Source organism: Hemibagrus wyckioides, linkage group LG16 (genome assembly GCF_019097595.1).
Source record: "Hemibagrus wyckioides isolate EC202008001 linkage group LG16, SWU_Hwy_1.0, whole genome shotgun sequence".
Classification (NCBI taxonomy): Eukaryota; Metazoa; Chordata; class Actinopteri; order Siluriformes; family Bagridae; genus Hemibagrus; species Hemibagrus wyckioides.
Genome location: NC_080725.1, coordinates 19,122,630 through 19,150,576, shown reverse-complemented (window position 1 = coordinate 19,150,576; position 27,947 = coordinate 19,122,630). Strand labels below are relative to the sequence as shown.

Here is a 27,947-nt window from a genome sequence, read left to right as displayed (position 1 = left end):
GACCTCACAAATGCGCTTCTGGAAGAATGGTCAAAAATTCCCATAAACACACTCCTAAACCTTGTGGACAGCCTTCCCAGAAGAGTTGAAGCTGTTATAGCTGCAAAGGGTGGACCGACGTCATATTGAACCCTATGGATTAGGAATAGGATGTCACTTAAGTTCATATGCGAGTCAAGGCAGGTGAGCGAATACTTTTGGCAATATAGTGTATCTAGAGATTGTGCCAGCTCCAGTACACCTTCAGTGAGAAGAGGCCAACCTTGCAAGGATCCCGAGGCATCCAGAGATGGACTGGCTACAGTTGGATTCTGCTTCGTGAGGATTTGGGTATTCAAATTAACAATGCCAACCATATGTGGACTTTAAGGATGACAACAACCTCCTAATTAATACTCACAATAACATTCTGTATATGCTGTATCTGCATCAAACAACTGCATCTGACTGTACATGACTGTAGAAAGGACATTGTTCATAATCACACTCTCTGGTGTCACCCAAATGTGGATGAGGTTCCCGTTTTGAGTCTGGTTCCTCTCAAGGTTTCTATCCTCTTTCCATCTAAGGGAGTTTTTCTTTGCCACAGTCACCTCAGGCTTGCTCACTAGAGATGATTTTGTCTAACATCTTGGACTTTTGTACTTTGTTTCTTATGTTATTTAAAGCTGTTTTGAGACAATGTCCATTGTTAAAAGTGCTATACAAATAAAACTGAATTGAATTGAATTGAAAAGAACGTGATGAAGTAAAGAATGTTTTGTTGCAGTATGTTGTGTGTCTTTACATGTCACAACAATGGATCCCATCCACACCACATATGCATCTTGCGCACTTGCTGTTTAACCATTCAGCTCCGATCGGGTGCCAGGTCTCATCCTGACCGTCTTGACAATGAGTCGCACCTACAGTAAAGAAAGTCGATGCTCAATTACAAAATGCAACACACACTTGCTGGCAACTTTATTAGAAACATGCGTCTCTTCGGTCGGCTGACCGTGTTGCAAAATCATGAAGCTACAGTTTCAGGTAATGTTCACATCAAACATTAAAATCAAACCTCATGATTAGAAAATTAGAAATGTCTTGCTAAATCTGTATCTGATTTCTTTTTGAGTGTCAGATTCCTGTTTGCTGCTGACAGGAGTAGAACCTGCCATCTGCGTCAATGATTGGCATTTTGCCATACTTTTCTATTCAGAATGGTTGTAAAGACTAGCTATTTTCACTACTGTAGGTTTTTTTTTCAGCTAAAAAAACACTCTGTCCATTCTCCTCTGACCTCAGGAGGTTCCTCCAGGAGTAGTTCAGATCTTTTGTTTTTGCTGCCACCTGAATGGTTGAGTGAACAATATCACAAATGAGCAGGTGTACAGGTGTTCCTATTAAAGCATGCCATTAGCATGACATACTGTTTAATGCCAAACCAGAGACCAGAGATTAAGGATTAGTTTGTGACTAAAAATAAGCCAGATGCTGTGGTTATGGATTATTATTATTATTATTATTATTATTATTAATAATATTATTATTATTATTAATTTATTTTTTTTTGTTTTTTGTTTTCTTTCTTTTTTTCTTTTGTTGAGCTTCCAGATTTGAGTATACAGATCGCTGTGCAGCACATCATGTGATACCAGACAGTTCTAGTAACTTCTAAAGTAAAGATCTGGTTCCTTGTTCACAAAATTTGAATTTCTTTTAAAAATCTGTGAGTGAAGTGAGAATGCTTACACACTGTTATGGTCATTAATAATTATGTTATTGAAACTTCCTAACAAGAATAATAAATAAAAAATATCTACCAAAACTGGGCAGTTGATGCCAGCAGGCAGCATGAATCAATGGGACGAGAGCAAGCAGGACAAAACCCACAAACAAAGATCGCTTCATCATGGACTTTGGAACCGAAAAAAAAAACAAACAAATAAAGAAAGAGAAGATCAGAGAAAACTTCACTCACAACTCATAACTACTCGCTCATTGAACATTTCCACATTTTATTGTTTTACAACCTTGAATTAATATGACTTCATTGGTATTAAAGGTCATTAGCCTATACAAAATAAAATAAAAAAATACAAATAAAATTCTGCCATAATATTGAAGCATGCAAAAAAAATCAATATAGCTACAAAAATGATTTACAAATAAAAGCACAAAGGTAAAAATGAAAAAGTTAAAGTTACATGTAAATGTTTCTGAGGTTACTATAAAAAATTGAATTATTATTAAATAATTTAGAGATAAGTATTAAATAATTTCAAGTCATTAATGATATGAATAACTAATAAATAATGCAAATATCTGCAATACATGAACCCAATGCAAAAAACATGCATTTCTCATTTAGCAATTTAAAAACAATAAGATCTGGGCAGTTGATACCAACAGGCAGCATGAATCAATGGGATGAGAGCAAGCAGGACAAAACCCACAAACACAGACCTCTTCATCATGGACTTTGGAACCAAAAAAACAAATAAAGAAAGAGAAGATCATGGACAAGATACAAACATACAAACAAACATGAGTCTTCACTCTCATAACTGCTCGCTCATTAAACATTTCCACATTTTATTGTTTTACAACCTGGAATTGTAACGACTTCATTGGGATTAATCTATAAAAATAAAATGAAAAAAAAAATACAAATAAAATTCTGTCATAATTTTGAAGACTGCAAAAAAAATCAATCTAGTTTCAAAAATGATTTACAAATAAAAGATATAATATGAATAAATAATGCAAATATCTGCAATGCATGAACCCAATGCAAAAAACATGTTTAAAGAATTTAGATTTCTGGATTTCTGTAAAAATACATCAAAAAAATCTCTCTTTCAGGCATTTTGTATAAAAACAATAAGCTTATTTTAAAGGGATAAGTTATTCTATTACACTGTAGGAAATGTTAATGAAGCCTATGAGATGGATGATAATAATATATAATAATCTCTATATTATTGAAAAGTGAACTTACCATTATTCTGATCTTTCAGAAACTCTGACCTGAAGCAGATACTCCGGTTTAAATAGAGCAGAAAGAGGGTTGGACCTAATGGCATCACGCACACTTAACCAAGTTAAACCGTAGCCAATGAAGAGTCGTGGTAAGGTTGATTCATTTACTGTCACTTTTCCTCATTAACATTTGCGGTGAAAACTGTAACAAAACTATACAGCAATATTCAGTGCTTGTGTCTTGACAAATATTGCATTATAAATGACTATAACACAAACCTAAATCACTGATCTCCTTGTAGTAGCAGTTACAATGGCTATTAGCATCACTGAAAGATTGAACACAATGGTAAACAACTGTTTTTAGCAACTTATCAAACATCATCTTTTTAACAAACTCATTACTAATATATGATCTTTAACATGTGTAATGACATATAAATGAACTTTCGGCATTGCCTCTATGATGTTTTTAGTGGATGCAATGGATTATCAGAGAGAGCACAGCATGTCTGTCTCATTGTTTTCATGCAGAACGCTAACAGAAAGTGACTGAACAGGAAGCAACTTATCACATGAAACAAACAATATAAATTTTACAAATGTGGTAGATTAAGGGAAAGTAATAGTGAACTTCACATTTTCACATTTTCTTAAAGGGCAACACACTTCCAACCTGACCTGTGTAAGGTCACTATGAACTTGTGAGCAGGCTAAACCTTAGTCTCTAGTAGCAGAACAACTTATGCAATTGGCCTTAGAAAGGTTTTTATATTGCCTTGGTCAGTTGTTGTGACCTCAACTTTTCTTACATGTCCATCCTTTCCAAGGAATACAGCAGAAATTCTGGCTATGGGCCAACAGTTGCGGGCTATCTGCTTGTCCCTGAGCAGAACTAGATCTCCCACTTGATGGTTTCTGTGAGGTACTGTACACTTTTGTCTGTATTGCAAGCAAGGTAAGTATTCGCGGCTCCAGTGGGTCCAGAACTGGTTTGCAAGAGCCTGAACTTGTTTCCATTGCTTTATGTACAGGTTCTTGTCCGAGAAATCTCCAGAAGTGGTCGTGCATTAATAATAGCAGTAACCTCTGCCATTAGCATGCAAAGAACTTTGTGGATTAAGCAAGTTTTCAGCTGCATTGAATCTAGGATTCTTCTGGCAATGCCAATCAGGCGCTCTCATGAGCCCCCCATGTGAGAACTGTGTGGGGGGTTGAATTCCCAGCTGCATCCTTGCTCAATGAGGTACCTTTGCACCATTTTGTCCGTTCCAAGCTCTTTGCAAGCCCCGATGAAATTGAGCTGTTTTGCAGGGAAATAACCACCTGAGAGCGTTTATGGATCTTGATGCATTCATAGACTCAATGACCTCACTGTGCACAGCTCTCAAACTCATAAAGCAGAACATGATGGCCCGCTGCTTGCTCTCCGCCTGTCCTCCTCTGGTGCTTGTGACAGACCAAGGTCCAAATACATCAAGCCCCACATATGTAAAGGGATGGCAGATTTCAAGACATTCAGATGGCAGGTCTGCCATGTGCTGTTCTTCAAGCTTTCTACACAGCTTGCGACAGGTTATGCATTTGTGGAGTAATGAATTGATTAGCAACTTGCCTCCCAAGATCCACAGTCCTGTGCTTTGAATGCTCCTTTTGTCAGGTGACGGCCTTTATGTTTCACCTGCTCATGGTGACGTTGAACGAGCAGCAGGGATATGTGGCTGTTTTTGGGAAGAATTATTATCGTTCTTTTCTGCAGTTGCAACCTCAGAGTACTTTAGTCATTCTCCAACACAAATGAAATTGTCCTCCATGATCAGACTGAGTTTCAGCAAGTGGCTACTTTTTGATACAGCTTGGCTAGCTTGCAGAGCTGACAGTTTTTTTTTCTGCAAATGCAGCCTTTTGTGTAGCTTTAAGGATAACATTCCTTGTTTGGTCCATTTCATCTGGAGTGCAAGGTTAGTCACATCTGTGCCAACCTTTGCACTGGCTGTTATGGTTTGTGTGCTTGAAGGATGTGAACTTGAAGTGCTACTCCTCTTACTAGGAAGGTGAAGGTGGAGAACCGTTGAAATTGGTGAGAGGTAAGCTCTGGTTCTTCCAGGTTAGTAGCACATGTTTATACCTGTGGATGGATTTCTGAGTCGTTTTCAGGTTCAATTAGCTCAAATGTCTCAGTCATATGTGTTTTTTCTGCAGATGGCTGATGCAGGAAGGAGGGACTGGTGAACCAAGAAGTCTGCACAGGACAGGATGCAAGTAAGGATTGTGACACATGATCTGCAGGGTTTTCTTCTGTACATATATAGTGCCACTGCTCAGGTCTCGAGGACTGATGGATGCACTGGACTCTATTGTGAACATACACGTAGAATCACTTTGACTTGTTATAAATGTAGCCGAGCATGACTTTGCTCTCTGTAAAGAACTTTATGTCATTCAACTCTAGATCTAGCTCATTCTTAATGAGATCTACCATCTCTATTGCTAAGACAGACAGCACACAGCTCAAGCCTTGTGATTGTGGGTTCAGACAGGGGTGCTAGTTATGACTTGCCCATAACAAATCCTACTTTGACTTGCACAGCTTTCTGAAGTGCTTTCAAATACGCCACAGCACCTATGGCCTTAGTCGATGCATCCGAGAATACACACAGTTCCTTGTTCTGCTTCAGTTAGTGAGGTTGTGGTGTATGTATGTGGGACATGAAGCTATTTTTGGTCTTAGGAAGAATCTCTCTAGGCTTCCCATTTGCTTAGTTTGTCCTCCGGGAGGAATGTGTCCCATGCTGACTGTTCAGAAGGATGTTCTCTGAGAACGGCTCTTCCCTGGATTGTGCCAATAGACCCAGAGGATTGAAAACACTGTTGATACTGGAGAGGACTCCACAGCTTGACTGTATCAGCACCATGCTCCTATGCACCTTCTCTGATGGCTCTTTCCAGCCTGTAAAATTCCACGGCAGGACATGGCTGATTGCCGAAAACATGGACCTTCATTCGGTACTCAATAATTTCCTAGTTGACTTCACTGTCCTTGTGCCATAGAAAATGGAGGAAGTTTCGATGGTCATCGCGCACCAAGAAACAATGGAACATCTGCTGAATGTCCGCTAGGATTGCAACCTTCTCTTTACAAAAGCATAGCAAGACGCCAACAAGGCCGTTATTGAGGTCAGGGCCTGTGAGGAGCACATCATTAAGAGAGATGCCGGAGTATCGAGCACTGGAATCAAAGTCCACCCTGATCTGATTGGGTTTTTGAGGATGCAGGACACAGACAAGGGAGTTATTGAGGTTGGGGCCTGTGAGGAGCACATCATTGAGAGAGACCATGTGTTGACCATTGGCTTATGTACGTTACCCAGGCACATCTCTCCTATTACTGCCCAGCCCAGGTCCAGTCATTGGGCAAAGGGGGCATTGTTTGGTCCATTGACCTGCTGCCTGACCTTGTGTGCCCTAATCACGTCTCTTCCAAGTAGCAACAGTATTTCTGATTCCGGTTCTAATTCTGGAATGTGCTTGGCAATTTTTTTACAAATGTGGTAGATTAAGGAAAAGTAATAGTGAACTTCACATTTTCACTTGAGAATATGTACCAAAAAAATTTAAAGCTGATATTTGAAAGTTACATTTCTTAAAGGGCAACACACTCCATGTAAATAGAATGTGTGTAACAACAGATTTTACTCAAGGCTCAAAAAGAGAGACACAAACACACAAAGCCAAAGATACAGTTCAGGAAAAGATAATAAACCTGAGTAAATACTTACAGGGTTACTCTTACAGAGAAATCATAGATTTTACATCATTATCATCATCAGGTTTCTCCACATGCAATTAGTTGAGTAATTCACTTTTATGTAACTCTAAGAAATATAGTCTATCTACAGAAATAAATATAAATATAAAAGAGGCAAATACAGAAAGTCAAAGGTACAATCCAAAAAAGTAATCTCTTTTAAGAATAAATTAATATTAAATTTAAAAAGATAAACACAAGAATACTTAATATTTCTCTCTCTCTCTCTCTCTCTCTCTCTCTCTCTCTCTCTCTCTATACATCCCACTCCTGAGCTCCCAGTGTTCAGTTTCCAGTGTGACCACTGCCTCTACTCCTGGTTGGAGTCTCATGGCTTGGTGGTGCTCCCTGATGCTGTGGATAGATCTGTGTGATCTGTGACCAGGAGACAGCCGTGGACAGAGCCACTTGGAGACTATCACACCGTCACAGATCAGCCATTACATCTGTCAGCTTGTGACAGCAAGGAATTAGTGTCTATAACAAACTCAGAAACTACACTGACCTAATAGTTCCTCATAGGTCCTTGATTGCTGTTGTAGAAAGGACATTAATTACATTACAATAGTTACATTATTTTACTGTCCAGTGTCACCCAAATGAGGATGAGGTTCCCTTCTGAGCCTGGTTCCTCTCCAGGTTTCTTCCTCATATCATCACAGGGAGTTTATCCTTGCCACTGACTCCACAGGCTTGCTCATTAGGGATAAAATAGAGATAATATAGTTTAATAATTTAATTTCATAATTTTTTTTCCGCCTTTCTCTGTTTCTCTTCTTTTGTAAAGCTGCTGTGAGACAATGTCCATTGTAAAAGGCGCTATACAAATCCACTGAATTGAATTAATTGAATTGAATAATCATTGTTATTCACTTCACCTCTCAGTGCTCATAATGTTATGCCTGATCGGTGTATATATTACACTGTATATACTGAGATCTATATATTGCACTTATTATAAAACCATTAGAGGGATATTGCACATTGTATAAGGTGTTGGTTATTCATGCATGAATTCCTAAGACTCATTGAAGTTAATAACCCTTCATTAGTTAGCTGTGATTAGTAAATGCATTAAATCATTATTAGTTTCCAGGGTTATTCATGTACTGTTATTGTAATGTGTTATGAATTTATGTAAAACGTATCAGAAGGCATGTGTATGTGTGTGTCTGTGTGTGTGTGTGTGTCTGTGTGTTTGTGTGTAAATGCATGTAAACCTCCATTTTATTCAATTATCTGTTTATCTGAGTGCAGAAATGTTTACACACTTCACTGAAAATGTTTTACTGGAGTTGTTAAATAATTCAATAGAATTTAATGAAAAAATTTATGGATATTACTCTATGTAATGTAAGCACTGATTGTAACTGAATAAACGATTTCTGAGTATTTGTGCATCTATATTCTTGCCAGTCGTCCATTATCGATTGAAATACACACTGTAATATTTTCTCACTTTTAAGCATTTTGTATAAACACAATAAGCTTATTCTAAAGAGTTGAACTATTCCAGGACACTGCAGGAAATGTTAATGAAGACTACGAGATGTTAGATAATATTACAAAGTTCTTCGGGAATATCTCTGTAATAATGAAAAGTGAACAATCATCTGATTTTTTTAGCAGATAAGATTTTTCTCAGAAAAATATTGTACAGTAAACAGGATTTTCTTTATTAAACCAGACTCTCCAGTCTGCTTTACTGACACATCAAGCCACAAAATACAAAAAAGTCAGTAACTAATTTTTTATTATACTTTCAGTCATGTTTGTACTTCTGCTCTCTTAATTCTGAGATTTCAATTTCTTGATTTCATCTTGGCAATCACTTTCCAACAATCATACAAGGAATATTTTCATCCAGATGAATCAATTTATATGTACAGGTTTCAAAATCATATTTAATGGTGCAGCCTCCAGACACACCTGGTGCTAATCTGAAAAATAGGGGAAAAAATATCAGAAATATCAGATCAGATATTTGTCAAATTACTGATATAAGTAAATAATATAGGTAGTTTAAAGGTTTCAACAACAATGAATAAAAACCAAGATAATTAAAAAAAAAACAAAAAAATAATGGCACTACAATTTCAATCAGTTGGGATGCAAACCTTTGGCTGAGCAAAACACTGATAAACTATAATTGTTTTAATAAGAAGTGAGTTTGATTTGATGCCTGAATGAAGAAATCAATTGTGTTTATTAATAAACCACACTCCAGCTTGAGCGTTACTTGCAGTCATGAGACGTGAATACATCCGACTTTCTAGCAGAGAAATGATGTCTCTAATGAAGTGAAGAACGTGATAATGTGTAGAAAGTCATGAAGTGAAGAACGTGATAATGTGTAGAAAGTCATGAAGTGAAGAACGTGATAATGTGTAGAAAGTCATGAAGTGAAGAACGTGATAATGTGTAGAAAGTCATGAAGTGAAGAACGTGATAATGTGTAGAAAGTCATGAAGTGAAGAACGTGATAATGTGTAGAAAGTCATGAAGTGAAGAATGTGATAATGTGTAGAAAGTCATGAAGTGAAGAATGTGATAATGTGTAGAAAGTCATGAAGTGAAGAATGTGATAATGTGTAGAATGTGATGAAGTGAAGAAAGTTTTGTTGCAGTATGTTGTGTATCTTTACGTGTCACAGCATTTCATCCCATCCACACCACATATGCATCTTGCGCACTTGCTGTTTAACCATTCGGCTCCGATCGGGTGCCAAGTCTTATCCTGACCGTCTTGACAATGAGTCGCACCTGCAGTAAAGGAAGTCGATGCTCAATTACAAAATGCAACACACACTTGCTGGCAACTTTATTAGAAACATGCGTCTCTTCGGTCGGCCGACCGTGTTGCAAAATCATGAAGCTACAGTTTCAGGTAATGTTCACATCAATTCACATCTGTTTGTTGCTGACAGGAGTAGAACCTGCCATCTGTGTCAATGATTGGCATTTTGCCATGCTTTTCTACTCCGAATGGTTGTAAAGACTAGCTATTTTCACTACTTCAGCTAAAAAAAATCCATCTGTCCATTCTCCTCTGACCTCAGGAGGTTCCTCCAGGAGTAGTTCAGATCTTTTGTTTTTGCTGCCACCTGATTGGTTGAGTGAACAACATCACAAAGGAACAGGTGTATGGGTGTTCCTATTAAAGTGGCCAGTGAGCATAAATAAGCAGAAAGTATTACAGTATAAAATTCCTGTCTGGATAAACGACAGCGAGCATGCTGTTACTGTTTAATGTTAAACCAGCATTTGAATTTCTTTTAAAAATCTGTGAGTGAAGTGAGAAATGCTTACACACTGTTAATAAGAACTTCCTAATAAGAATAATAATAAAAAAAAATATATCTACCAGATCTGGGCAGTTGATACCAACAGGCAGCATGAATCAATGGGATGAGAGCAAGCAGGACAAAACCCACAAACACAGACCTCTTCATCATGGACTTTGGAACCAAAAAAACAAATAAAGAAAGAGAAGATCATAGACAAGATACAAACATAGAGTCTTCACTCTCATAACTGCTCGCTCATTAAACATTTCCACATTTTATTCTCTTACAACCTGGAATTGTAACGACTTCATTGGGATTAATCTATAAAAATAAAATGAAAAAAAAAATACAAATAAAATTCTGTCATAATTTTGAAGACTGCAAAAAAAATCAATCTAGTTTCAAAAATGATTTACAAATAAAAGATATAATATGAATAAATAATGCAAATATCTGCAATGCATGAACCCAATGCAAAAAACATGTTTAAAGAATTTAGATTTCTGGATTTCTGTAAAAATACATCAAAAAAATCTCTCTTTCAGGCATTTTGTATAAAAACAATAAGCTTATTTTAAAGAGATAAATTATTCTATTACACTGCAGGAAATGTTAATGAAACCTATGAGATGTTTGGATAGTAATATATAATAATCGCTATATTATTGAAAAGTGAACTTACCATTATTCTGATCTTTCAGAAACTCTGACCTGAAGCAGGTACTCAGGTTTAAATAGAGCAGAAAGAGGGTTGGATCTAAGGGCATCACGCACACTTCCAGTTAATTCTCCATGTAGTGTGTTGAAACTCTGACTAAACACCAAGTTAAACCGTAGCCAATGAAGACAGAGTCGTGGTAAGGTTGATTCATTTACTGTCACTTTTCCTCATTAACATTTGCGGTGAAAACTGTAACAAAACTATACAGCAATATTCAGTGCTTGTGTCTTGACAAATATTGCATTATAAATGACTATAACACAAACCTAAATCACCGATCTCCTTGTAGTAGCAGTTACAATGGCTATTAGTGTACTGTGGCAGGCAAAAATACATAAGGTGCATTGACAAAAGACTCAGGGAAGCATCTGCATTCAGAACTTCCCGCGCTATTGTTGTGTGTCTCTATTGCCAGGTATGACTTTAACTCTGTAACTTGTGTTTTTCATACTATGCTGATCCTTTTAATTGTTACTGTGTTTGATATTTTTCTAATTGAATAGACTGATTTAAGTGGAACCGGCCTGGCAAAATAAAATTGTTAATCTTGACTTATTCTGAGCCTATGGAAACTCATTATTATACACCTCTTTAATCTTAGATTGTGAACTTAAATCAGAACGGAGAAAGCCTAGGTTTAAGTTGGAATGGAGTAGCCTCGACTTAAACTTGAACGCAGAAAACCTCGGTTTAAAGTTAAATTAGAACAAACTGAAACTTAAGCTTGTATGGAGAAACCCAGGTTTAAGTTTAAACAGAGTTATGTTCAATCATTTCAGTTTTCTATCTACTTAATAGATTTAGAATAGTCAATCCTCTAAATCGTGATCAACATCACATTATACTTATATTAATTATTGATTGGAGTCAGATTATCATTATACACAGAGCTCAAAGAATGAAGCCAAATTCTAACAAATGAAGCCAACTCTTCTAGAAGCGCAAAGGAAAGGTAGGACATGAGATCCCTTCACCCACGCCGCTGGATTCCGTCGTTGGGCCGGTGGGTGGTCCTTACATGAGCATCACTGAAAGCTTATACATAATGGTTTTTAGCAACTTATCAAACATCATCTTTTTTAACAAAATCATTACTACTATATGATCTTTAACATATCTAATAACATACAAATGAACTTATGGCATTGTCTCTATGATGTTTTTAGTGGATCTAATGGATTATCAGAGAGAGCACACCATGTCTGTCTCATTGTTTTCATGCAGAACCAGGAGCGCTAGAAAGGAGTGACTAAACAGGAAGCAACTTATCACATGAAACAAATAATATACATTTTTACAAACGTGGTAGATTAAGGGAAAGTCATAGTGAACTTCACATTTTCAATTGAGAATATGTACCAAAAAATATTCAAAGCAGGTATTTGAAATTTCTTAAACGGTAACACAATCCATGTAAACAGAATGTGTGTAACAACAGAGTTTACTCAAGGCTCAAAAAGAGAGACGCAAACACACAAAGCCAAAGATACAGTTCAGGAAAAGATAGCAAATCAAAAAGCAAATAAATTTAAAAAGATAAACACAAGAATACTTAATATCTCTCTCTCTCTCTCTCTCTCTCTCTCTCTCTCTATACATCCCACTCCTGAGCTCCCAGTGTTCAGTTTCCAGTGTGACCACTGCCTCTACTCCTGGTTGGAGTCTCATGGCTTGGTGGTGCTCCCTGATGCTGTGGATAGATCTGTGTGATCTGTGACCAGGAGACAGCCGTGGACAGAGCCACTTGGAGACTATCACACCGTCACAGATCAGCCATTACATCTGTCAGCTTGTGACAGCAAGGAATTAGTGTCTATAACAAACTCAGAAACTACACTGACCTAATAGTTCCTCATGGGTCCTTGATTGCTGTTGTAGAAAGGACATTAATTACATTACAATAGTTACATTATTTTACTGTCCAGTGTCACCCAAATGAGGATGAGGTTCCCTTCTGAGGACCTTCCTCTCCAGGTTTCTTCCTCATATCATTACAGGGAGTTTTTCCTTGCCACTGACTCCACAGGCTTGCTCATTAGGGATAAAATAGAGATAAAATAGTTTAATAATTTAATTTCATATTTTTTTTTCGCCTTTCTCTGTTTCTCTTCTTTTGTAAAGCTGCTGTGAGACAATGTCCATTGTAAAAGGCGCTATACAAATCCACTGAATTGAATGAATTGAATTGAATAATCATTGTTATTCACTTCACCTCTCAGTGCTCATAATGTTATGCCTGATCGGTGTATATATTACACTGTATATACTGAGATCTATATATTGCACTTATTATAAAACCATTAGAGGGATATTGCACATTGTATAAGGTGTTGGTTATTCATGCATGAATTCCTAAGACTCATTGAAGTTAATAACTCTTCATTAGTTAGCTGTGATTAGTAAATGCATTAAATCATCATTAGTTTCCAGGGTTATTCATGTACTGTTATTGTAATGTGTTATGAATTTAAGTAAAACATATCAGAAGGCATGTGTATGTGTGTGTCTGTGTGTGTGTGTGTCTGTGTGTTTGTGTGTAAATGCATGTAAACCTCCATTTTATTCAATTATCTGTTTATCTGAGTGCAGAAATGTTTACACACTTCACTGAAAATGTTTTACTGGAGTTGTTAAATAATTCAATAGAATTTAATGAAAAAATTTATGGATATTACTCTATGTAATGTAAGCACTGATTGTAACTGAATAAACGATTTCTGAGTATTTGTGCATCTATATTCTTGCCAGTCGTCCATTATCTTTTGAAATATCTGTAAAAATAATACACACAATAATAATTTCTCACTTTTAAGCGTTTTGTATAAACACAATAAGCTTATTCTAAAGAGATGAACTATTTCAGGACACTGCAGGAAATGTTAATGAAGACTATGAGATGTTAAATTATATTACAAACTTCTTCGGGAATAACTCTAAAATAATGAAAAGTGAACAATCATCTGATTTTTCCAGCAGATCAGATTTTTCTTTGCAAAGTATTGTACAGTAAACAGGATTTTCTTTTTTTATTAAACCAGACTCTCCAGTCTGTTTTACTGACACATCAAGCCACAAAATACAAAAAAGTCAGTAAGTAATTTTTTATTTTAGGTTCAAAGTCATCATGTTGTATTTGTACTTCTGCTCTGATTTTAATTCCAAGATTGTTTTTATCTCAATTTCTTTATTTCATCTTTACAATCACTTTCCAACAACCCCACAGGAAACAAATTTATTCAGATGAATCAATTTATATGTACAGGTTTCATAATCATATTTAATGGTGCAGCCTCCAGACACACCTGATGGTAATCTGAAAAATGGGGGAAAAAAAGATCAGAAATATCAGATCAGATATTTGTCAAATTACTTATATAAGTAAATAATATAGGTCGTTTAAAGTTTTCAACAACAATGAATAAAAACCAAGATAAATACAAAAAAAACAAAAAAAACAATGGCACTACAATTTCAATCAGTTGGGATCCAAATCTTTGGCTGAGCAAAACACTGAATTATTAACTACAATTGTTTCAATAAGAGGGGGGATTGATTTGATGCCTGAATGAAGAAATCAATTGTGTTTATTAATAAACTACACTTGAGCTTGAGCGTTACTAGCAGTCATGAGACGTGAATACATCCGACTTTCTAGCAGAGAAATGATGTCTCTAATGAAGTGAAGAATGTGATAATGTGTAGAAAGTCATGAAGTGAAGAACGTGATAATGTGTAGAAAGTCATGAAGTGAAGAATGTGATAATGTGTAGAAAGTCATGAAGTGAAGAATGTGATAATGTGTAGAAAGTCATGAAGTGAAGAATGTGATAATGTGTAGAAAGTCATGAAGTGAAGAATGTGATAATGTGTAGAAAGTCATGAAGTGAAGAATGTGATAATGTGTAGAATGTGATAAAGTGAAGAATGTTTTGTTGCAGTATGTTGTGTATCTTTACGTGTCACAGCATTCCATCCCAACCACACCACATGTACATCTTGCGCACTTGCTGTTTAACCATTCGGCTCCGATCGGGTGCCAAGTCTTATCCTGACCGTCTTGACAATGAGTCGCACCTACAGTAAAGAAAGTCGATGCTCAATTACAAAATGCAACACACACTTGCTGGCAACTTTATTAGAAACATGCGTCTCTTCGGTCGGCTGACCGTGTTGCAAAATCATGAAGCTACAGTTTCAGGTAATGTTCACATCAAGCATTAAAATCAAACCTCATGATTAGAAGATTAGAAATGTCTTGCTAAATCTGTATCTGATTTCTTTTTGAGTGTCAGATTCCTGTTTGTTGCTGACAGGAGTAGAACCTGCCATCTGCGTCAATGATTGGCATTTTGCCATACTTTTCTATTCAGAATGGTTGTAAAGACTAGCTATTTTCACTACTTCAGCAAAAAAAAAAACACTCTGTCCATTCTCCTCTGACCTCAGGAGGTTCCTCCAGGAGTAGTTCAGAGCTTTTGTTTTTGCTGCCACCTGAATGGTTGAGTGAACAATATCATGAAGGAACAGGTGTATGGGTGTTCCTATTAAAGTGGCCAGCGAGCATAAATAAGCAGAAAGCATTAGAGTATAAAATTCCTGTCTGGATAAAGACAGTGAGCATGCTGTTACTGTTTAATGTTAAACCAGTGACCAGAGATTAAGGATTAGTTTGTGACTAAAAATAAGCCAGTAGCTGTAGTTATGGATTATTATTATTATTATTATTATTATTATTATTATTATTATTATTATTATTATTATAATACTTATAATAATAATAATAATAATAATAATAATAATAATAATAATAATAATTATTATTATTATTATTATTATTTGCGTTATTTTTCTTTTATTTTGTTGAGCTTCCAGATTTGAGTATACAGATCGCTGTGCAGCACATCATGTGATAGATCTTTAAACTTCTAGATCTGGTTCCTTGTTCACAAAATTTTAATTTCTTTTAAAAATCTGTGAGTGAAGTCAGAATGCTTACACACTGTTATGGTCATTAATAATTATGTTACTGAAACTTTCTAATAAGAATAATAAATTAAAAAATATCTACCAAAACTAGGCAGTTGACGCAAACAGGCAGCATGAATCAATGGGACGAGAGCAAGCAGGACAAAACCCACAAACACAGACCTCTTCATCATGGACTTTGGAACCGAAAAAACAAATAAAGAAAGAGAAGATCATAGACAAGATACAAACATAGAGTCTTCACTCTCATAACTACTCGCTCATTAAACATTTCCAAATTTTATTCTCTTACAACCTGGAATTGTAACGACTTCATTGGGATTATATGTCATTATTCTATAAAAAATAAAATAAAAAAATACAAATAAAATTCTGCCATAATATTGAAGCATGCAAAAAAAAATCAATATAGCTGTAAAAATGATTTACAAAGGTAAAAATGAAAAAAGTTACATGTAAATGTTTCTGAGGTTACTATAAAAAATTGGAATTATTATTAAATAATTTCAAGTCATTGATGATATGAATAAATAATGCAAATATCTGCAATGCATGAACCCAATGCAAAAAACATGTTTAAAGAATTTAGATTTCTGGATTTCTGTAAAAATACATCAAAAAATCTCTCTTTCAGGCATTTTGTATAAAAACAATAAGCTTATTTTAAAGAGATAAATTATTCTATTACACTGCAGGAAATGTTAATGAAGCCTATGAGATGTTTGGATAATAATATATAATAATCTCTATATTATTGAAAAGTGAACTTACCATTATTCTGATCTTTCAGAAACTCTGACCTGAAGCAGATACTCAGGTTTAAATAGAGCAGAAAGAGGGTTGGATCTAAGGGCATCACGCACACTTCCAGTTAATTCTCCATGTAGTGTGTTGAAACTCTGACTAAACACCAAGTTAAACCGTAGCCAATGAAGAGTCGTGGTAAGGTTGATTCATTTACTGTCACTTTTCCTCATTAACATTTGCGGTGAAAACTGTAACAAAACTATACAGCAATATTCAGTGCTTGTGTCTTGACAGATATTGCATTATAAATGACTATAACACAAACCTAAATCACTGATCTCCTTGTAGTAGCAGTTACAATGGCTATTAGCATCACTGAAAGATTGAACACAATGGTAAACAACTGTTTTTAGCAACTTATCAAATATCAACTTTTTAACAAAATCATTACTAATATATGATCTTTAACATGTCTAATGACATATAAATGAACTTACGGCATTGCCTCTATGATGTTTTTTAGTGGATGCAATGGATTATCAGAGAGAGCACAGCATGTCTGTCTCATTGTTTTCATGCAGAACCAGGAGCGCTAACAGGAAGTGACTGAACAGTAAGTAACTTATCACATGAAACATAAAAAAAAGTGTTTCAAGATCACACCGGTGAGGTCAGCTGCCATCACGACTGCTCCGACCACACTTTGTTTGTTTTTGTTTATTTTCTGCACTAAGGACAATAACGGACTACAGAACATCATATTCCAGAACGGTGTATGCAGACGCTTCTCTGGCAGAAGAGCTAAACACCTATTACCCCATTTGCAGCACTAACAGCACGATAAGCAGCACACAGACCACAGGCAGTAAGGGTGGGCAACCATGTCTCACCCTCATTCACCCTCAGCACTGTAGCCCCCCACGGTTGTGTTCTGAGCCCCCTGCTGTACTCACTGTACACCTACGACTGTGTGGCCACTTCCAGCTCCACCAACATCATTAAGTTTGTGGACGATACTGTGATGGTGGGCCTGATCTCCACCAATGATGAGACGGCCTACCTAGGGGGGATTGAAAACCTGGAGACATGGTGCCAGGACAACAATCTCCTCCTGAACATCAGCAAGACTAAGGAGCTGATAGTGGACTTCAGTACAAAGCAGAAGAAGAATTACCAGCCACTCACTATCAATGGGACCCCAGTGGAGAGAGTGGACAGTTTCTGGTACCTAGGTGTTTACATCATGCAGGACCTGTCATGGTCTTGTCACGTTAACATCCTGGTGAAGAAGGCCCAGTAGCGTCTGCCCTTAAAGGTGCTAAAGACATTCTACACCTGCAGCATTGACAGCATCCTGACGGGAAGTATCACAGCCCGGTTTGGAAACAGCACCAAGCAGGACAGACAAGCTCTCCAGAGGGTGGTGCAATCCTGAGCTTCCTGACCTGGAGACCATATACAGCAAGTGGTACTGGACCAAGGCCAGGAAGATAATTAAGGCAGCCCAGCAATGGACTCTTCTCTCTGTTGTGGTCATGGAAACGTTTCCGCTCCTTGAAGACAAACACAGAGAGAATATGGAGGCACTTCTTCCCACAGGCCATTCGGGCCCTCAACCAGAATACCTAGACCTGGACTTTCTGGACTTCTTCTCTGGACTTCCTCACACATGTCATTCTACCTCAGCAGATTGTTGTACACGCATAAAAGCACTACTTTGCACAGGTTAAATAATTTATTATATTATTTAAAATTTCTATTAATCTAACCATGGGGGTCACAGTCCAATGACTTCTGTGCTGGTCCCAAGCCCGGATAAATAGAGAGGGTTGCATCAGGAAGGGCATGTGACGTAAAAATTGCCAAATTTAAACATGTGAATCGTCAGTACTCTGAATTTCATACCAGATCGGTCGAGGCCCGGGTTAACAACGACCGCCATCGGCACCATTGACCTACAGAGCCCCGGTGGAAATTGGGCTACTGTTGGTCGAAGAAGTAGAGGAGGGAGGAGAGTGCGTACACAGAGAGAGAGAAGAGAATAGGAACTCTGAATGTTGGTACTATGGCAGGGACAGGTAGAGAGCTGGCTGATGGAGAGAAAGAGGGCGGATATACTGTTTATACAGGAAACCAGGTGGACGAGTAGCAAGGCTCATAGTATAGGAGCAGGATTCAAGCTGTTTTATTATGGTGTGGGTGGTAAGAGAAATGGGGTAGGTGTGGTCCTGAAGGAGGAGTTTGTGAGGAATGTTCTGGAGGTGAATAGAGTGTCAGACAGGGTGATGAATCTGAAGTTAGAGATTGAAGGGGTGATGTTGAATGTTGTTAGTGGTTATGCCCCAAATGTTAGTTGCGAGTTAGAGTTACATGTTGGTGAGGGGAACACAGGTGATAAGGAGGTGATGGGCATGTTTGGAGTTAAGGAAAGGAACCTTGAAGGACAGATGTTAGTGGACTTTGTGAGGAGGATGGACATGGCTGTGATTAACACTTATTTTCAGAAGAGGGAGGTAGGAGAGTGGAGGTAGGAGCACACAGGTAGACTACATCTTACATAGAAGAGGCAATCTGAAAGTGTGTGTAGCCAGACAGCATAGGATGGTGGTGTGTTGGATGACTTTGATGGTCTCTAAGAAGAAGAGGTCAAAGATAGAGATAGAGAAGAAAACCAAGTGGTGGAAGCTGAAAACGGAGGAATATTGTGAGAAATTTAAACAGAAGTTGAGGCAGGCTCTGGGTGGTCAGGTAGTGCTGCCAGATGACTGGGAAACTACAGCAGAAGTGATCAGGGAGGCAGGAAGAAAGGTTCTGGGTGTGTCATCTGGAAGGAGGAAAGAGGATAAGGAGACTTGGTGGTGGAATGAGGAAGTTCACGATAGTATTCAGAGGAAGAGGTCAGCCAAGAAGAAGTTGGACATGGACAGGACTGAAGAGATTAGACAGGAATACAAGGAGTTACAGCGCAAAGTGAAGAGGGAGGTGTCTAAGGCCAAGCAGAAGGCGTATGACGAGTGGTACACTAGGTTAGACACTAGAGAAGGAGAGAAGGACTTGTACAGTTTGGCTAGGCAGAGGGATCAAGATGGGAAGGATGTGCAGCAAGTTAGAGTTATTAAGGATAGAGATGGAAACGTGCTCACAAGTAAGGAGAGTGTACAGAGGAGATGGAAGGAGTACTTTGAAGAGCTGATGAATGAGGATGGAAAATGAGAGGGAAAAAAGAGTAGAATGGGTGAACTAAGATTAGAAAGGATGAAGTCAGGAAGGCTTTGAAGAGGATGAAAAGTGGAAAGGCAGTTGGTCCTGACGGCATCCTGGTGGAGGTTTGGAAGTGTCTAGGAGAGGCAGCAGTGGAATTTTTAACTAGTCTGTTTAACAGGGTTTTAGAGAGTGAGAAGATGCCTGAGGAATGGAGAAGCGTATTAGTGGCGATCTTTAGGAATAAGGGTGACGTGCAGAGTTTGAGCAACTATAGGGGGATAAAGTTGATGAGCCATACAATGAAGCTATGGGAAAGAGTCGTGGAAGCTAGGTTAAGGAAGGTAGTGGAAATTTGTGAGCAGCAGTATGGCTTCATGCCCAGAAAGAGCACAACAGATGCAATTTTTGCTCTGAGAATGTTGATGGAGAAGTATAGGGATGGTCAGAGAGAGTTGCACTGTCTGTTTGTAGACTTGGAGAAAGCGTATGACAGGGTGCCAAGAGAAGAGCTGTGGTCCTGTATGAGGAAGTCAGGAGTAGCAGAGAAGTATGTCAGAGTGGTGCAGGACATGTATAAGAGGAGCAGGACAGTGGTGAGGTGTGCTGTAGGTCACACAGTGTTCAAAGTGGAGGTGGGACTGCATCAGGGATCGGCTCTGAGCCCCTTCCTGTTTGCTATGGTGATGGACCACTGAAAATGTTGTACTGGAATTGCTACATAATACAATAGTAGTTAATGAAAAGTTTACGGATATTACTGTATGTAATGTAAGCACTGATCATAACTGAATAAACTGTTCGTGCATCTATATTCTTGACAGTCATCCATTATCTTTTAATATATCTGTAAAAAAAAATAAAATAAATACACATGGTAATATTTTCTCACTTTTAATCATTTTGTATGAATGCATTAAGGGGATGAACTATTCCAGGACACTGCAGGAAATGTTAATAAAGCCTGTGAGATGTTAGATAATAATAGAAACTTCTTCAGGAATAACTCTGTAATAATGGAAAGTAAACAATCATCTGATTTTTCCAACAGATCAGTTTTTTCTCAGCAAAGTATTGTACAGTAAACAGGATTTTCTTTATTAAACCAGACTCTCCAGTCTGCTTTACTGACACATCAAGCCACAAAATACAAAAAAAGTCAGTAAGTAATTTTTTTTATTGTAGGTTCAATGTCATCATTATGTTATATTTGTACTGCTGCTCTCTTCATTCTGAGATTGTTTTTATCTCTATTTCTTTATTTCATCTTTACAATCACTTTAAAGAAACAGCACAGGGAAGATTTTTATCCGGATAAATAAATTCATATGTACAGGCATCATAATCATATTTAATGGTGCAGCCTCCAGACACACGTGTTGGCCATCTGTCAAAAAAAATAAAGGTTTTAAAAAATGTAAATTACTTAATAAATGGTATAAGTAGTTTAAAGGTTTCAACAACGATGAATGAAAACCAAGAAAAATTACCAAAAAAAAAAAAAAAAAGCAATGGCAAGTGAAGAACAAAGTGTAAAAAATGACAAAGTGAAGAATGTGATGAAATGTAGAATTTGATGAAGTGTAGCATGTGATGAAGTGAAGGACAAGATAAAGTAAGGAACATGATAAAGTGTAGAATGTGATGAAGTGAGGAACGTGTTGTTGCAGTATGTTGTGTGTCTTTACATGTAACAGCATTCCATCCCATCCACACCACATGTACATCTTGCACACTCGCTGTTTAACCATTCAGCTCCGATCGGGTGCCAGGTCTTATCAAGGCCGTCTTGACAATGAGTCGCACCTACAGTAAAGAAAGTCGATGCTCAATTACAAAACGCAACACACACTTACCAGATTCGAGTATACAGATCGCTGTGCAGCACATCATGTGATACCAGACAGTTTAAACTTCTAGATCTGGTTCCTTGTTCACAAAATGAACAGGGAGTGAGAATGCTTACACACTGTTATGGTCATTAATAATTATGTTACTGAAACTTCCTAACAAGAATAATAAATAATAAAAAATATCTACCAAAACTGGGCAGTTGACGTATACAGGCAGCATGAATCAATGGGACGAGAGCAAGCAGGACAAAACCCACAAACACAGACCTCTTCATCATGGACTTTGGAACCGAAAAAACAAATAAAGAAAGAGATCACAGACAAGATACACACATAGAGTCTTCACTCACATAACTAAACATTTCCACATTTCATTCTCTTACAACCTGGAATTGAAATGACTTCACTGGGATTATATGTAATTTTTATATATATATATATATAAATAATACATAAAAAACAAATAAAAGTATTACATAATATTGAAGTGTGCAAGAAAATCAGTATAGCTGCAAAAATGTTACAGATAAAAGCACAAAGGTAAAAACGAAAAAGGTTACTATAAAAATTGAAATTATTATTAAATAATTTAGAGACAATTATTAATTAATTTTGAGTAATTACTGATATGAATAACTTATAAATAATGCAAATATCTGAACTGCATGGACCCAATGCAAAAAAAAAAAACATGTTTAAAGAATTTTGTTGATTAATCTTTTAATATTTACAGTCAGATTTCAGGATTTATCATTTAGCCATTTTTGTAAAAAAAAATAAATAAAAATACACCAGAAAATCTCTCATTCAGGCATTTTGTATAAAAAAATAAGCTTATTTTAAAGAGATAAATTATCCTAGTACATTGCACAAAATGTTAATGAAGCCTATGAGATGTTAGATAACAATATATTATACAGTAATCTATTAAAAAGTGGACTTACCATTATTCTGATCTTTTAGAATATCTGACCTGAAGCAAATACTCAGGTTTAAATAGAGCAGAAAGAGGGTTGGACCAAATGGCATCATGCACACTTCCAGAAATACTCCATGTAAATACAATGTATGTAACAGCAGAGTTTACTCAAGGTTCAAAAAGAGAGACACAAACACACAAAGCCAAAGGTACAGGTCAGGAAAAGATAGCAAATCAATAGCAAATAATAAACCCGAGTAAACACTTACAGGGTTAATCTTACAGAGAAATAATAGAGTTCACATCATCATCATCATCATCATCATCATCAGGTTTCTCCACATGCTATTAGTTGAGTAATTCACTTTTATGTAATTCCAAGAAATATTGTCTATTTACAAATATTGTCTATTTGGTCTAGCCATCACAATTTGGCCCTTCGTCAAACTCGCTCAAATCCTTACCCTTGCCCATTTTTCCTGCTTCTAACACATCAACTTTGAGGACAAATGTTCACAGATTTTTCTTAGCAAAGTGTACAGTAAATAGTATTGTCTTGTATTAAACAGCAATACAAAGACATTTACGTTATTTGGCAGATGCCATTATCCAGAGCGACTTACATTTATTATATTATTATTATTATTATTATTATTATTATTATTATTATTATTATTATTATATAATTTTATATTATTAAATGTTATATTTATTAATATTATTATATATTCCTATTTATATACAACTGAGCAATTAAAGGTTTTGGGCCCCGCAGTGACAGTGCAAGATTCAAACTCACAGCCTTCTGAGCATAAGGCCCATGTCTTAACCACTAAGCTACCACACCCTACCTCATGCTGGATTGCTTCAATGACACATCAAGCCACAAAATACAGCAAGCAGTTAGTAAATATTTTTTTAATTATAGGTTTAAAGTCATCATCATGATACACTATATTGCCAAAAGTATTCGCTCACCCATCCAAATAATCAGAATCAGGCGTTCCAATCACTTCCATGGCCACAGGTGTATAAAATCAAGCACCTAGGCATGCAGACTGTTTTTACAAACATTTGTGAAAGAATGGGTCGCTCTCAGGAGCTCAGTGAATTCCAGCGTGGAACTGTGATAGGATGCCACCTGTGCAACAAATCCAGTCATGAAATTTCCTCGCTCCTAAATATTCCACAGTCAACTGTCAGCTGTATTATAAGAACGTGGAAGTGTTTGGGAACGACAGCAACTCAGCCACGAAGTGGTAGGCCACGTAAACTGACAGAGCGGGGTCAGCGGATGCTGAGGCGCATAGTGTGAAGAGGTCACCAACTTTCTGCAGAGTCAATCACTACAGACCTCCAAACTTCATGTGGCCTTCAGATTAGCTCAAGAACAGTGTGCAGAGAGCTTCATGGAATGGGTTTCCATGGCCGAGCAGCTGCATCCAAGCCATACATCACCAAGTGCAATGCAAAGCGTCGGATGCAGTGGTGTAAAGCACGCCGCCACTGGACTCTACAGCAGTGGAGACGCGTTCTCTGGAGTGACGAATCGCGCTTCTCCATCTGGCAATCTGATGGACGAGTCTGGGTTTGGCGGTTGCCAGGAGAACGGTACTTGTCTGACTGCATTGTGCCAAGTGTAAAGTTTGGTGGAGGGGGGATTATGGTGTGGGGTTGTTTTTCAGGAGCTGGGCTTGGCCCCTTAGTTCCAGTGAAAGGAACTCTGAATGCTTCAGCATACCAAGACATTTTGGACAATTCCATGCTCCCAACTTTGTGGGAACAGTTTGGAGCTGGCCCCTTCCTCTTCCAACATGACTGTGCACCAGTGCACAAAGCAAGGTCCATAAAGACATGGATGACAGAGTCTGGTGTGGATGAACTTGACTGGCCTGCACAGAGTCCTGACCTCAACCCGATAGAACACCTTTGGGATGAATTAGAGCAGAGACTGAGAGCCAGGCCTTCTCGTCCAACATCAGTGTGTGACCTCACAAATGCGCTTCTGGAAGAATGGTCAAAAATTCCCATAAACACACTCCTAAACCTTGTGGACAGCCTTCCCAGAAGAGTTGAAGCTGTTATAGCTGCAAGGGGTGGACCGACGTCATATTGAACCCTATGGATTAGGAATGGGATGTCACTTAAGTTCATATGAGAGTCAAGGCAGGTGAGCGAATACTTTTGGCAATATAGTGTATATTTGTACTTCTGCTCTCTTAATTCTGAGATTGTTGCTATCTTAATTTCTTTATTTCATCTTTACAATCACTTTGAAGTTAACATACAGGGAACATTTTCATCCAGAACCTTCAATTCAAATGTACAGGCGTCATAATCATATTTAATGGTGCAGCCTCCAGACGCACTTGTTGGCAATCTGAAAGAAAAAAAAATAAAAATAAAAAATCAGAAATTTCAGATCAGATTTTTCTAAGGAAATATTGTACAGTAAACAAGATTTTCTTTATTAAAACCAGACGCTCCAGTCTGCTTTACTGACACATCAAGCCACTAAAGTAAGTCAGTAAGTAATTTTTTTATTATAGGTTTAGTCATCATGTTATATTTGTACTTCTTCTCTCTTAAGTCTGTGATGATCATCTTTCAGTTGTTATAATCACTTTCCAACAAAGTGACAGGAAACAATTTCATCGACACGAATCACTTCATATGTACAGGTTTTATAATCATATTTAATGGTGCAGCCTCCAGACGCACGTGTTGGCCATCTGTCAAAAAATAAAGGTTTTTAAAAATGTAAATTACTTAATAAATAGTATAAGTAGTTTCAACAATGATGAATGAAAACCAAGAAAAAATACAAAAAAAAAAAAAACCACAAAAAAAACAATGGCATTACAATTTCAATCAGTTGGGATGCAAATCTTTGGCTGAGCAAAACACTGAATTATTAATTATAATTTGTTTTAATTAGAAGTGAGTTTGATTTGATGCCTGATGGAAGAAATCATTTGTGTTTATTAATAAATTACACTCCAGCCTGAGCATTACTTGCAGTCATGAGACGTGAATTGCAGGGAAATGTTGTCTCTGATGAAGCGTAGAACGTGATGAAGTGAAGAATGTGATGAAGTGAAGAATGTGATGAAGTGAACAAAAGGTTTGTTGCAGTATGTAGTGTGTCTTTACTTGTCACAGCAACGCATCCCATCCAGAGCACATGTGCATCTTGTGCACCTGCTGTTTAACCATTCGGCTCCTATTGGGTGCCACGTCTTATCCAGGTCATCTTGACAATGAGTCGCAGCTACAGTAAAGAAAGTCGATACTCAATTACAAAATGCAACACACACTTGCCGACAACTTTTTTTTTAGAAGCGTGTCTATCCAGTTGGCCGACCGTGTTGCAAAATCAGAACACTACAGTTTCAGGTAATGTTCACATCAAGCATTAAAATCAAACCTCATGATTAGATGATTAGAAATGTCTTGCTAAATCTGTATCTGATTTCTTTTTGAGTGTCAGATTCCTGTTTGTAGCTGACAGGAGTAGAACCTGATGTGGTAGGCCATCTGCCTTAATATTTGGCATTTTGCCATGCTTTTCTAATCAAATGGTTGTAAAGACTAGCTATTTCACTACTGTAGCTTTGCTTTCAGCCAAAAAACCACATGTCCATTCTCCTCTGACCTCAGGAGGTTCCTCCAGGAGTAGTTCAGATCTTTTGTTTTTGCTGCCACCTGATTGGTTGAGTGAACAATATCATGAAGGAACAGGTGTATGGGTGTTCCTATTAAAGTGGCCAGTGAGCATAAATAAGCAGAAAGCATTACAGTATAAAATTCCTGCCTGGATAAACGACAGCGAGCATGCTGTTACTGTTTAATGTTAAACCAGCATTTGAATTTCTTTTAAAAATCTGTGAGTGAAGTGAGAAATGCTTACACACTGTTATGGTCATTAATAATTATTGAAAATACCTAACTAGAATAATAAATAAAAAAATATATACCATAACGGGGCAGTTGATACCAACAGTCACCATAAATCAATGGGATGAGAGCAAGCAGGACGAAACCCACAAACACAGACCTCTTCATCTTGGACTTTGGAACCAAAAAAACAAATAAAGAAAGAGAAGATCACAGACAAGATACAAACATAGAGTCTTCACTCACATAACTACTCGCTCATTAAACATTTCCACATTTTATTCTCTTACAACCTGGAATTGTAACGACTTCATTGGGATTATATGTCATTATTTTATAAAATAATAATAATAACAATAATAATAATAATAATAATAATAATAATAATAATAATAATAATAAATAAATAATACATAAAAAACAAATAAAATTATTAACTAATATTGAATAATAAAAAATCAATATAGCTGCAAAACATTTTACAAATAAAAGCACAAAGGTAAAAACAAAAAAGTTAAAGTTACATATAAATGTTCCTGAGGTTACTATTTTTACTTTTGAGTAATTACTGATATAAATAACTTGTAAATAATTCAAATATCTTCAGTGCATGAACCCAATGCAAAAAACATGTTTAAAGAATTTTGTTGATTAATCTTTAATATTTAATGTCAATGATTTTTAGATTTCAGGATTTATCATTTAGCCATTTTTGTAAAAAAAAAACAAAAAAACATCAGAAAATCTCTCATTCAGGCAATTTGTATAAAAACAATAAGCTTATTTTAAAGAGATAATTTATCCTAGTACATTGCACAAAATGTTAATGAAGCCTATGAGATGTTAGATAACAATATATTATACAGTAATCTATTAAAAAGTGGACTTACCATTATTCTGATCTTTTAGAATATCTGACCTGAAGCAAATACTCAGGTTTAAATAGAGCAGAAAGAGGGTTGGACCTAACGGGATCACGCACACTTCCAGAAATACTCCATGTAAATACAATGTATGTAACAGCAGAGTTTACTCAAGGTTCAAAAAGAGAGACACAAACACACAAAGCCAAAGGTACAGGTCAGGAAAAGATCGCAAATCAAAAAGCAAATAATAAACCCGAGTAAACACTTACAGGGTTAATCTTTCAGAGAAATAATAATTTAAATAATAGATACTGACACATAAAAGCCACAAAATACAAAAAAAAGTCAGTAAGTATTTTTTTTATTATACGTTTAAAGTCATCATCATGTTATATTTGTACTTCTGCTCTCTTAATTCTGAGATCGTTTTTATCTCAATTTCTTTATTTCATCTTTACAATCACTTTCCAACACCCCCACAGTGAACATGTTCATTCTGATGAATCAATTCATATGTACAGGCGTCATAATCATATTTAATCTCGCAGCCTCCAGTCACACGTGGAAATCTGAAAAATTGAAAATAAAAAAAAATATCAGAAATATCAGATCAGATTTTTCTCAGCAAAGTATTGTACAGTAAACAGGATTTTCTTTATTAAAACCAGACTCTCCAGTCTGCTTTACTGACACATCAA

At 36.7% G+C, this 27,947-nt stretch overlaps 2 protein-coding genes and 1 long non-coding RNA gene across 12 annotated transcripts; all 3 read right to left on the bottom strand.

Moving 5' to 3' along the window:
- On the bottom strand, nt 1-27,705 carry LOC131367063 (beta-microseminoprotein-like). Of its 10 annotated transcripts, none has more exons than XR_009206884.1 (5): nt 26,464-27,705; nt 25,640-25,757; nt 25,062-25,218; nt 24,775-24,866; nt 1-132 (listed from the first exon to the last, which is right to left on the bottom strand). XR_009206884.1 is itself a non-coding variant. In XM_058412270.1 (5 exons), exons 1-5 carry the CDS (start codon nt 27,274-27,276, stop codon nt 95-97), a joined length of 345 nt encoding a protein of 114 aa, XP_058268253.1. In that variant the 5' UTR covers nt 27,277-27,705; the 3' UTR covers nt 1-94. The 10 variants fall into 10 exon arrangements, 5 of the variants coding, with proteins under 5 accessions (XP_058268253.1, XP_058268252.1, XP_058268254.1 ...); XM_058412270.1 differs by lacking the exon at nt 25,062-25,218 and having other exon boundaries at nt 26,464-26,557; nt 27,274-27,705; XM_058412269.1 differs by lacking the exons at nt 1-132; nt 25,062-25,218 and adding an exon at nt 24,441-24,605 and having other exon boundaries at nt 26,464-26,557; nt 27,274-27,705.
- On the bottom strand, nt 9,481-11,005 carry LOC131367066 (uncharacterized). The gene is made up of 3 exons (XR_009206887.1): nt 10,742-11,005; nt 10,137-10,230; nt 9,481-9,535 (listed from the first exon to the last, which is right to left on the bottom strand). It is a non-coding gene; the product is annotated as an uncharacterized LOC131367066 (long non-coding RNA).
- LOC131367065 (beta-microseminoprotein-like) lies at nt 13,868-16,590 on the bottom strand. The gene is made up of 4 exons (XM_058412276.1): nt 16,538-16,590; nt 15,849-15,942; nt 14,737-14,854; nt 13,868-14,093 (listed from the first exon to the last, which is right to left on the bottom strand). The coding sequence occupies exons 1-4, from the start codon at nt 16,538-16,540 to the stop codon at nt 13,982-13,984; spliced, it is 327 nt and encodes a 108-aa protein (XP_058268259.1). The 5' UTR covers nt 16,541-16,590; the 3' UTR covers nt 13,868-13,981.
- Nucleotides 27,706-27,947: the final 242 nt, after the last annotated feature.